The sequence below is a fragment of the Lepidochelys olivacea genome (genome assembly GCF_965140295.1).
Source record: "Lepidochelys olivacea isolate rLepOli2 genome assembly, chromosome: 13".
NCBI lineage: Eukaryota > Metazoa > Chordata > Testudines > Cheloniidae > Lepidochelys > Lepidochelys olivacea.
Window position 1 is genome coordinate 15566455 of NC_140423.1, and position 12703 is coordinate 15579157.

A 12703-nucleotide genomic window follows, 5' to 3' on the forward strand; every position below is an offset into this window, starting at 1 on the left:
GTGACACCTCCTTCGAGTCGATGTGGGACTGAGAGAGTGAAAAATGGAAATGTCCCGCCGGTGCCAGCCAGCCCTCCAGGCAAGTGAAGTCCAAGTCCATCTGCAAAAAAAGTGACTCACTCTCTATTGCTACCCACAATTCTATCTGACCTCGGCAGCAACTTGTATTTAATGTACATTTCACTGCTTGATTGGATTAGAGACAAACACCGGGGGAGGGTGGCAACCTGCACATTAAGCACTTTTGATTTCTGAACTCTTGATCTCTTATGGGAAAAAAAATGCCATCTGAGTGTAGGCTCTAATTCCCATTAAAGAACCCAGGGAAGCCTGTTAATATAACAGTGAAAACTATACATTGTAAGCCACCAACAAGGTCATGACATCTTGGGCTTTATTTTCCTGTTTTCTTTTACTTTATTTTCCTGTTTATATATAGTCCGTGTAAACATACAGAGGTTGTCTTGGTTTCAGAGGCTTCCTTGGCTATTTCATTCTTGCTAAGATCCACGTGTATCAATGGAAATCCATGGGGCTGCTCCCCCCTCCCCCGCCCACACACACAGACACAGATCTAAAAATAGAGACAGAGAGAGATTTGTGAAATGACACTAGCCATATTTATTGACTGAAGGATCGAGCCAGTGCCAATGAGGAGCTAAAGCCTGTGCCAATAACAAGATGGATATTATTAGGGCGCTGGCAAATTTCAAGGACTTTAAATGAGAGACGGGAAGTTGAGTTTTCTGAATGTTTTTATGGAAAAGGTAAAAAAGCAGCAGCTTAAGCTTCTCGGCTGGGAAGAGAGAAAGCTGCACAGAAGCCCCGTTGCTTTGAAAGCTTTTGCAGTGCCTGCAAGTTTTGTTTAAAAACACACACACTGGGATTTGTAACATCACCCATATTCCTCTCTCGCTCTGTAACTTTCGGCTCAACAATTAAGTGCTTGTGCTGCAGACTGAGAAAAGCCACAGAGCTGCCTTGGCCCGGAGCTGGGAGACGTCATGGATTCCTGAGTGTGAAGTTTGCAGGAAAGCCCTCAGTTTGGGAGATGGAGGCGATCCAGGGGTTTCCATGGCACTGGGATAAACAGGAGGAAACAGTGAGGGAATCCCGTTATTTTACAGCATTCAAAGACTATAAACACTCGGAGCAGGGAAGGAAGTGGCCTTTCCCTCTCTAGTAACCCACATCTCAGAGCAGAGAACTGACTTCACTTCAGGAACACACTCAGCCCGATTCGGATCCCGCTTTGCACCCCCAACGCCACCAAGGGCAGGCAAGCAACGGGGGTTGCCTCTCTTCGGGCAGCCTGGGTTGAATATGGTTTAAAGAAGATTTTTTTCCCCACTGCCACTGAGTAATTTTTAAAAAATTCCTAATGCAGAGAGAAGCTGCCTGCAGGCTGGTACATTACCACCACATCATGAGGTCTATGGATCAAGGTAGGGTCCTCACAATTCTATGCTGTCTCGCGCGCGCTCTCTATATTCCTTCAGATACTTCTTTGTAGATCTTTCCTAAGGGCCAGCTGCAATGTTCAGTGTTTGTGTGTTTCTGCTCCAATAAGCTCAGCTCAAGGATCTCAAGGTAGAAAGTTTTCCACTGCTAGAACCTCGCCTGTGGAAGGTACAGAAACTTTCAGGCTTGGTTTGAAGAGCTCCGGGACAGGCGATCAAAATTTGTCTAAACAGATCTCCTGTAAAAACTCAGCCAGGGGGACTTTCATCATCAGAGGAGTCTTGCTTACTAACCCCTTGTGTGATTAACCCTTAATTTACCTCTTACAGGCTGGGGTTTCCATGGTTTATGTGCAATTTTTTAAAGTAACAAAATAGTTCTTGGGCTGGTTCATGTTTGATGTTGCTATAATCTCCAATAACCAAGCGGACAGGTAATCCTTCATTTGTCTTTCCTTTCCCTTTCATTTTTCTATATGCCTCCCCTCGGGTTTCCAGTGTGATGCGCACCGTGTTATCATTTGGTTTAAGTATCGTGTACGCCCAACCTAGAATTTACCTTAGAGCTGATTGAATGCACTCGGCTCTGTTTATTTCCCGTTGGTGCAGGGGGCAGCCTCTGGGCGACTGGGAGTTGGGATCGCCTCTGAACTGCACGATCCCTGGGACCTTTTTGCTAACGCGTGCGCCCGGAGGGTGGCTTTAAAAACCACAAGCCCACCTCGGAGCAGGGAAAGCGGCGCGGGGAGGGTTCCCCAGGGGGAGCGAAGGAAGGGTTAAGGGAGCCGTGTGGGGGAGGAGCCTGCTTGGTGTCATGAAGATGGGATTTGCGCTCGGCGTGGCCGGGCTGTGGGAGAAGAAAACTGCAATTTCACCGAGCCCAGCTGAGATTTTTTCCCCCTCTCGCTTCACAAAAGAGCTTGGAGGCTTTGAACGTGCCAAGCTCTACCGGGGCTCGGAGGCGTGGGACAGCCTGGCTGTGTAGATTGCAGAAAGGTTGAACCCGCGTCTCTTCCTCCCCCCAGGGGAACCGCAGGGCTAGGCAGTAATTATCCGTGCGGGACATGGGAGAGGGGGCGGGGACCGGGCAATAGGCACAGGCGCTGGCGTGGCTTGAGCCTAGCAGCTGTTTAGAGGACACAGAGCTCTCTAGAAAAGATCGTCCCTCCTTTTTGCAACTACTAGCCGCCTGATTCAATACAAACGGCGCTCAGGGCTTTCCCAGCTCAGGGCCAGCCTCTCTGGTGAGTCTCCTGTGTACGTGTGTATGGGAGAGCGAAGGAGGGTGTGAGTAATCCGGATTAGATAGAAACACTCGCATGCGGAGCGGTAGCCGCTGAAGCGGTAACGTGTTGGCAGGAAAACCAGCGGAGAGGAGCAGACCCTGGTCTAGGAAAGTTAACTGCTGTCTCGCCCAAGGAAGCGCCCAGCTCTGGAAATGAAGCACGTTAGTTTCACAGAGACTCATGTCTCTGGGCCCGATCGTGACTTGTCGCGGTAACCGAGTTCGTGAGGGGCTAAGGCACTAGCGGCTCAATATAAACTAGCGCCAGGTGATTAATCTAGTCTGAACGTCACGAAATCCCCCCCGTTTCCTGCCGTGGAAGTGCCTCAAACCCCTCTCAAGCCGTGGCCCGCTTGCTGCAAAAATCCCCACTGCTTGGCAGAGGCCGACCAGCGGACACGGCTGTATTTGGGCGACTCCTTTCTGTGCTCGGCTTCGCAAAGCAGCCGTCGGCACACGAGGGCCGCGGGCGAGTCTCCCGAGGAAAGCCGAGCGTGGGCGCACCCCGTGGAAACCTGCGCCCCGGAGAAAGGAACCGGCCTCGAGCGCGGATTGAGTGGCTCGGTTTAGATGGCCCCGTGCGCTGGTGACGAAAGCAGCCACTTTGGGGCGGGAGGGGGCGGGGGCTCTTTGCCATGGACTAGACCCACTGTCAAGCCCAGCCGCCACCCCTTCTGGGGCGGCGCGGATCCGTCCTTCGGAGCCGCCTCTCCCCTCCTCCCGGAGAGGCGCTGGCCGCGCTGGCGGAGGGGGGTGACTCACAGAGGCGCCGTGGCCTGGCCCACCAGCAGGAGAGCGGCGCGGGCTGGGCGCGGAGCCGGGCGAGGGGGGGACGCGCGGCACTGGCCGGGCCGGGGAGTCCGAGCCTGGAGCGCGGCTCCGCATTCACAGCAGAGGGCGAGCCCCTCCCCTGCTCCCTGTCAAGGGGGGCGGGGCGGGGGGGGTTGGGGGTTTTAAGTGCGGGAGGGAGACTGGAGGCCCGCAAACGGCTCCGCTCCCCCTTCTCAAAGGCAAACACGCTGCTGCTTAAAATGCTCCGATGCCGACGTGTGTTGTCCGCGATCACTGTTTGCTTTCATCTGTTCCCAGCCTGAGAGCAGTAGGTACGGCCAGCTCGAAGGACGGGCGTGGGAACGCCAGCCGAAGCGGTGCCAGCTGGGGGCACGGTAGCAAAGGGTTTTCTTTGGAGGCTTATTGCTGGTGCCTGTTTTTGGTTTGTTTGTTTGTTCGTTCGTTTGTTTTTTAAAGCAGATGTGATGGCCCAGAAGACACCTGCTAAAACACGCTCCTGAACACACAGGCCCTGAGCCAAAATTCACTGAAGTCCCTGCAAAGACTCCTATTGACTTCACTGGGCTGTGGAGCAGGCCCTCCCTGCCCCTTTTCCAACTGCACACACAACCCACACTTTCTCCAGCTATAAGTACCTACAGGGCCCTTCCCCTTCTCCTATTGCCCTTACTTCACCCCTAAATGTATCTCTACCTCTCCTTTTCCCCATCTGCTTTCCAGCATGCTAATTTGCTGCAAATATAAAAGAAGAGGGGGAAATGGAAGGTTTCTTCTTGCTCCTTTGTTTGTTGGCAGGTCACATTGCCACCTGCTTTGGGAAATCAGCTCCTGTGCCCACGTATCTAACAGCCACCTGAGGCACTTGGATGGCAGCAAGCAAGTTCCCTTGCATTAGTATGCATCTCTTGTAATTTCTCATGGCTGTCAAAAATCCCAGAGGAAATTCTCTTCTCTCTTCAGCTTTGAGCTGGAGGTTGTCCATGGAAAGCCGGCAATGAAATTAAAGTTTGGGGTTTTCAGATTAAACATGGGAACCTCAGTAAACAAAGCAGCAATGTAGTGTATTTACACTACTTACCCTCAGCTGCTCAAGGAGAGATTAAATCTTGGGTCCAACCCCTGCACTCTTCATGCAGACAAAACTCTCACTGAAGCCACTCCCAGCACTGGGGCACCAGTAGGTGGGAGGAGAGAAGAGGGGAGGCTGATGTTTGGTTGATTCATCCCTGATGTTGTAATCCTGCTGTCCATCAACTCCATAGAGTAGTAGCCCAAAGGGAGAAGAGCAGCACTAAGCCACAGTAATGACACATTTCAGAGTGGTAGCCATGTTAGTCTGTATCAGCAAAAACAGCTAGGAGTCCTTGTGGCACCTTAGAGACAAACAAATTTATTTGGGCATAAGTTTTCATGGGCTAAAACCCACTTCATTAGATACATCTGATGAAGTGGGTTTTAGGGTATTTTGCACCATGTCATTACTAACAAATTTATTTGGGCATAAGCTTTCATGGGCTAAAACCCACTTCATCAGATGCAAAATATAAGGAATTTGTGGTGCATGAGTCTTTCTATCATGTTACTATAATGCCACAAAATAAGGGTTTGTAAAAGCTAGGTCTGGCTGCAGCCCCCTGTTTGTTCACAGAGTAGGTACAGAATGGTCAATGAAAGTATTACCTCACTCGTGAACCAGCTCTATGGGTGAGAAGATACTTCAGCGTCTTCACTCTTTTGATCCCTGCTTGCCCTCTGTTGTGAATGGCAACAAGGATGCCAATCACGGTAGTGGTTTTTCACGAGTAGCCATCAGTCCAGTAGGGATTGGTCTGAGATCACCAAGACTATTTCACAGACAAGGACAAACAACCATAAAATGTTAAGGACTTTCAGTTACTGGGCTGCATTGAAGCCAGTGACAATTCCAAACTTCCCAAAACATCCATCCTTACAAATCTTACACAACACTGGTTGGTAGCCCTATATGTTTGAAATGGGATTCTCCCTTCTTTTTGTGGTTATGCCCTAAGGAGAAGGGCTGCCAGGAGACTGACCTGGAGCTGAATGTCCTCAAATAGTCATTCATTTTCAAAGTCTTTCCTATGGCAAAGAAATCCCATTCACAGATGTGGACACGAAGCTGCCATAACCAGAAGATTCTTTTTATATGCTTCACTCTTGGGACGGGCCAGGGATAATAATGTCTTAGAGCTTCTTTTCCACTATTGGTCTTTTTTTTTTTTTTTTACTATGATATGTACATTCCATTGGTTTGCAGAGCAAACTGTAGAATTTAATGGGAACGTGGACATTATGAGCAATTTTTCCATTGGCTTTTCTTGCCAAACCACTTTGAGTCTGAAATTGGGGGGTAATATCTGACTCAAGCTGTCCCCAAAAATGAGTGCTTGTGCTTGTTTTAAAAGAACTTACTAGGAATAACATTCTTTCCCCCCTTTTCTTCTCTTTATTGAAAAACAAACAAACCCCAAACTAGTCATTTGGAGTCAGGACCCAAAGAGCTCACTTTTAAGAGCTTGGATAAAATCCACTTGTAACTTTTAGGCTCCTAATGCATGCCACAGACACCACTGGAACTACCAGTTGTGTTTTGTTTTTGTTTTAAGATGATATGTAAGTGCCATATCTTTTTATATGTTTCTTCTCTACCTTTAATTTTTGTTTGTTTGTTTGTTTGTTTTAAGAAAAAGGTTCACATGTACATTGCTGGTCCAGTATTTTTTTCCTCCTCAAATAAATATAAACTAAAGCTAACCTGGCCTACATAAAAATTAATATAATCAAAACCTCTTTCAGAAAATTGTCTAAAATTTGCTTGAGCTTGGTATATATTTTGATCAGTTGCATTTTTCTGAGAAGACACATGGTTTGATACAACCCATGATAGTGTGTAAAGTTCTGGCATAACACTGACTAGGCCTGGCAGAATTCAATTTTTATTTTTTAAATAATTTTGATGGTTAATATCAGTGTTTATTTTTAAGCATTTTATTTTTATCAATTTCAATTTTCATGGTTTGGGGAAATTATGGCGCAGGTCAAGCACTAGGGGGCTCAGACCGGGACAGGATCTCTGGGGTGCAGCCTGGGACTCTGGGACCGCTGTGCCCCCTTAACTCTCCAGCCTGGGCTGTCTCTCACAATGCTTTCCTGCTAGTGACAAACAGCAAACCCCTCCAGGCCCTGTTATCACTCAGCACAACTGCATGTGGAGCCCCACACCCAGCTAGATTGCATGAATGCTCCCAGAGCCACTCATGAATCACACTGAGAAAGGCACCAGCCATATCCCCCAGCTCTCAGCCTTGTACCTCAGGAATATACCATCTTGCACTGTTTAAGACCCCTTCTTGAGCAATGCAAGTTTCATCAATGGAAAGTGGACATACACTAGCCACAGTTGCCAACTTTCACACAGTAAATAAACACCCTGACTTTCACAATAAGCCAAAAATCAAGCTAATCCCATTTTAAAACAAGGCCAAAACAAGCCAATTCCTAAGAACCCCAACACTCTATGTGATTAGATCCCCTCGTGTGCAGTCTGGGACTGTGGTGGGCCTGCTGTGCACCCGTGACTCTCTCCCCCCCTTACTCCTGCTTGCCCCACTCTTGCCCCTGCTTGCTGGGAGCCGATCAAAAAAAAGAAGCAACAAGCTACAAGCCAAAAACTAGCCAACAAGCAACTCACAAGCCAATTAAGCCCAAAACAAGCCCAATTTTTTCCATGGCTTTGGCATGTCTGACACCAGTCTTACCAAACACTTCAGGCAAACTCAGTGGTAAAGATAAATAGTAAAACAAGTTTATTGATTACAAAAGATAGATTTTAAGTGATAAGCTAAAAGTCAGAGCAAAAGAAAATATAAGTACACAGTCTAAACCTTAATTCTTATCACACTAGACCAATTTAGATTAAGCAATGTTCTCACCCCATTGGATCTTACAGTCCTTAATATACACGTCTGTCTCTTAAACCTGGACCAGTCTCCTCTGTTGAAGTCATCAGTCTTCTCAGCGTCCTTGTTGCTTGCAGCATAGGTGGGCGGAGGAGAAAAGGCCAAGCATGTGGCCGCTGTGTTCTGTTTTATACCCTTAGTCCATGTGCTGGAGAATACGAGTCCAGGCAAGTCTGATGGGCATTGTTGAGTCACCAGGCAAGGTTGAGCGATTCCCCGGTATAGCCTTTTGCAAGTGAGTCATTGAATTGTAACTTCCTTGCTGAACAGTGGCTGTTGATGGTTGTTTTGACATCCACCCGGGGTTTGGCTATCCCCCGGTTATTGTCATTGGGGAGCTAGTATCTGGGCACTTCCCAAATCCACAGCATATTTTAGTGACAATCATATAACACAATTCTCATAACTTCATATGCATTAATGATATACATATTTAGAGGCAACAGTGGGTTTCAGTGGATCATAACCTTTCCAATGATACCTCACATGGCATGCTTTATCTGAAATATCACAATTATATACAAATGATGAATATGGCAGTTTTGGGGTGCTCCCCTGAGGTACAGTGTCACACAGACAGTAATTATTTAATGACCACATAACGCTGTCCGCAGTGACTCTAGAGCATGAGAACCAACCTCAGGACAGACTGTTAGGAACCAGGGCACAAACCCAAAATTGGTTGTGAGGGCTATACTTACATTTCACCAACCAATTGTCAAGTGTAAACTCCTCAAGCACTATAACAATCTTAACATGGGGTCATAGACAGTCCCCTCCGGTACTCTGAGTTATGTCACCCTCCAGGTAAGCATGCCTTCGTGATAGCTGGTCCTTTACACCAAGAATCACAGCAATATTCAGGTTACTCCCGGTTCCAAAGGACCAGTCACTTACCACATGTCAATTTCACTTCAGATCTCACTCCAAAGACAACACTTGTAGCCAATCCTATAATAAGCTCTCAAACAATTTATTAACTAAGAAAAGGAAATGAAAGTTATTTACAAGGTTGAAGCAGGTAAACATAGAAACACAAATGTGTTACAATCTTAAGTTTCAAAAGATAATAGAAGCTTCTATAATCAGCAATCACTATATGTCCTTGAGGGCTAACCCAGGCTGAGCAGCTGGGGATCTCTTGCTTATGCCTAGAAACACCTTGCTCTCCAGAGTCCAAGCAGTATAATCAGTTCCTTCTTGTTAGGGGTTTTATTCTCTTCATCCCACAAGCTTTTGGTTGCAAAGCTCAGCTGATGGGACAAATCCCTTGCATGACTCATCTTCACAGAGAGGAAGCAGAATAACACCAAAAGTATTTTGTCCATTTATCGATGGCACATAGGAAAATTCCAGTTGCAACGTTCCACAATTGTCCATCCGGTATCACTGGACCTTTCTTTTTGGGAAGGGAGTAACACCTCCTGTTGGAGTTCAGCACTTCACACTAGTTAATGTCTCTCTCATGCCTGGTGATTTACATAGTCAGAGAGACTCCCAATACAACTGCTCAAATATTACCTTACAGTATGGGATATGGATGTTATGAGTGAGATTGATGCATGCAACAACTCCCAAGCAGTCAATAAAGTCTAATGTCTAAACCCTAAACACATTCTTATCATTCGAATACCTATTTTAACAATACTGACACACAGATGAGCCAAACTGATGCCAGCTGAGTATTTGTCAGTGTTCAGCTGAGACATGGGGATGTTGGCACAAGCTGGCACCTGCTCTGCTAGCATCACAGATAGGAGATGCTGAGATTCAGAAAGTTAAAGCTTTATAACTGTTAAAATACAATTTGTCAAATCACATGTCAAAATATACAAAGTAAACATTCTTAAATCAAACTCTTATACGTTCTCAAGTAGCATTTTTCTTATCAATGGAAATATTTTTCATCAGTTTGTGTGTGAAATGGATGTTTGCTGACATTTACTGTTTTAAAAAAAACCTAATCCTTCCAAGCCTAGATATGAGGTGAAAATTGAACATGATGCCACAGTGAATAATAAACTTGGATCTGCGTAAGGCTTTCAAATTGAAAAATATTTTCATTATCATTTTAATATCAGTTTCTATGACATTAGAAAATCTGTTTTTACTGCTGTTTCTTCCCTTTATTTATAGACTCCTGGTCCTGTTGTACATAGGTAGTTGAGTACCAAATACTTTTCCAAGTTTATTAGAATAAAGCCCTTCCAAAGTCAAGCACTGATCGAGCTATGTGAAAAATTTACCAGTTCCCCAAAATGGCAGTATGCAAACCGTGTATTTGCAGTCATGTTCCATGTAGAGGTTGCTATAGGCATAAATGGCTACAATTTCTATTAACGCTGAAAGGACAGATCTTGCTTTAAGATCTCAATGCACCTCTCTGGCTCATGAAAATGGCTTTCACAAAAATATGAGGCAACTCTAAGTCAGAGGTTCTCAGTCTGAGAGTTATGAACCCCAGCTGGATCACGACCAGATGTCAGGGATCAGGACCACCCTGCTCTTCCAATGTTGGTAAATGAGAATGAGTCCCATCTAAGTTAGTGGAGGATCCTCACATCGACAAGGTGGTCTGCTATGGAAAGGTTGAGATCCACCACAACAAACTAACCCATTAATGGTGTTTGGACATTGTGTTCTACAGTTTGTTCTTTGCCTTCATAAATCACTGCAGCTCTAGGTAGAAAATGAATATTGGGAAGTATTTGTCACACTGTATTAGAAGACGAGGCTGGTTTAAAGTTATTCAGGGGCTGCTAGATGCTGTCTTGGAGTATGTATATTCAACTGAAGATTCCACAGGCTATTCAAGTATTCTAGTTTTATCCTGCATATGTCTGCACTGATAATTATTAACAACTGTACTGTAGGCAGTATTTTGTAAGATATGTAGCCACAACAGCAAAAACTTAAAACTATTTCTGACATTTTATTCCCTCTGATGGCTTGAGACTACCTTTGGTGAAAGTTAGAAATGGGTCTGAATCAAAATCCCTCAGCCTTTGGAGGTGCTCAGAAGCCAAAGCAATAATCTGACCCGAATTTTGCAGCTAGCAGTTATTTCTATCATGATCTCAACTAGGTTGGTGGAGCCAAACATTCCTGGTATTTGGGCAAGAGTTCAGATCCATATTTAGTGGATTGGGACTATCTCTAGCAAAAACAATATGTTGTTGGGTAGAATGCAGCCTGCATAGTTACAGAATGTATCCACTGTTTCTTTAATATGGAATTGCAGCCTGTGAAGACTACTAGTCCCAGAAGGTGATATTCCATCTTTGTCCTATGAGATCTATAGTCACTCTGTGTGCTGCAGCTCTGTGAGCAGCTGGAATCTAACCCATTTTTATACGTTAGGCATAGCTGTCAGATTCCTGGAAAGTTGCCAATATAGTCTCCAGGTGGACAAAGTTTGGACACCTCTGATCAGAGCTAATCCATGCATTTATCCAGCACTTTCTCATAGCATCTTAGAAATGAAGGACTGGAAGGGCCCTTGTGAGATCATCAAGTCCAGTGCCCTGTGCTGAGGCAGGACCAAGTAAAACTCTTAGTTTTAAAATGTTTTAAAAAACCCATTCCTGACAGGTGTTTGTCCAATCTGTTCTTAAAAACCTCCAATGATGGGGATTCCACAATCTCTCTTGGAACCCAGTTCCTGAACTTTACTCTTTTAGTTAGAAAGTTTTCCCAATATTTAACTTAAATCTCCCTTGCTACAGATTAAGCCCATTACTTCTTGTTCTACCTTGAGTGGATATGGAGAACAATTGACTACCATCCTCTTTATAACAGCCCTTAATATATTTGAACACTGTTATCAAGTCCCCACTCGGTCTTCTTTTCTCAAGTCTAAACATACCCAGTTTTTTAACCTTTCCTTGTAGGTCAGGTTTTATAAACCTTTTATGAGTGGCATGCTGTTGCATTTTTAGTTAGACATACAATTCTATACTTGCATGCAAAATGGCATCCTCCATGTGGCGTGACCTCACACGTATGATGTGTGTGAGGTCATGCAGTGTGGAGGACACAAAATGGCATCCTCCATGTGCGTTCAAGGGCTGGATGAAATCATCCACTGGGCACAGCCAGTCCTGGAGCATGCAAATCATGCTTTGCATTCAGAGACAGCACTCCATTACCTTTTTGTCGCTCTCCTCTGGACTCTCTTGAATTTGTCCACATCTTTCCTAAAGTGTGATGCCCAGACTTGGACACCATACTCGAGCTGAGGCCTCAACAGTGCCAAGTAGAGCAGGACACTTACCTCCCATGTCTTATATATGATACTCCTGCTAATACACCCCATATGATATTAGCTTTTTTTTGCAACTGCATCACATTGTTGACTCTTATTCAATTTGTAATCCACTATAACCCACAGATCCTTTTCAGCAGTGCAACTATCTAGCCAGATGTTCCCCATTTTGTAGTTGTACATTGGATTTTTCCTTCCTAAGTGCAGTATTTGCACGTTGTCTTTATTGATTTCTTCTTGTGGATTTCAAACCAATTCTCTGATTTGTCAAGGCTGTTTTGAGTTCTAATCCTGTCTTCCAAAGTGCTTGCAACCCCTCTAATCTTGGTGTCACCTGAAAATTTTATCAGCATACTTTCCAACCCTTTATCCAAGTCATTAATGAAAATATTGAATAGTACTGGACCCAGGACTGACCCTGGCAGAACCCACTAGATACAGATAACAAACCATCCCAGTTTGACCATTGAGTACTCTTTGAGTATGGTCCTTAAACGAGTTGTGCACCCACTTTATAGTAATTTAATTTAGAGCACATCTTCCTAGTTTGTTTATGACAATGTTTTTGACACAGTCTAGCTGACCTTACTAAAATCAAGATATAGAACATATACTGCTTCCTCCTATCCACTAGGTTAATGACCCCGTCAAAGACAGAAATTAGTTTGGCTTGGCATGGTTTGTTCTTGACAAATCCATGCTGTCTATTCCTTATAACCCTATTATCTTCTAGGTGCTTACAAATTGGTTGTTTAATAATTTCTTGGGTATTGAGGTTAGGCTGGGTCCTCTTTGTTCCCCCATTTTAAAGATAGGTACTATTGGTTGCCCTTCTCCAGTCCTCTGGGACCTCACCATTCCTCCAGGAGTTCTCTAAGATAAATGCTAACCATTCTAAGATTGCTTCAGCTAGTTCTTTAAG

At 45.0% G+C, this 12703-nt stretch overlaps 1 protein-coding gene and 1 long non-coding RNA gene across 3 annotated transcripts in view; one reads left to right on the forward strand and one right to left on the reverse strand.

The window, feature by feature from the left end:
- Nucleotides 1-597: 597 nt before the first annotated feature.
- On the reverse strand, nt 598-2203 carry LOC311529513. Its single transcript, XR_014713827.1, has 2 exons — nt 2020-2203; nt 598-1080 (listed from the first exon to the last, which is right to left on the reverse strand). It is a non-coding gene; the product is annotated as an uncharacterized lncRNA (long non-coding RNA).
- Nucleotides 1102-12703, forward strand: part of NFATC2 (nuclear factor of activated T cells 2) — a 131913-nt gene continuing 120311 nt past the window's right edge. Inside the window, exon 1 of one of the 2 annotated variants that reach the window (XM_084645481.1) lies at nt 1102-1445. In XM_084645481.1, the coding sequence (XP_084501607.1) occupies nt 1382-1445 (64 nt within the window). In that variant the 5' untranslated portion in view covers nt 1102-1381. The remainder of the gene's footprint in view (nt 1446-12703) is intronic. The other variant, XM_084645482.1, reaches the window with a different exon arrangement.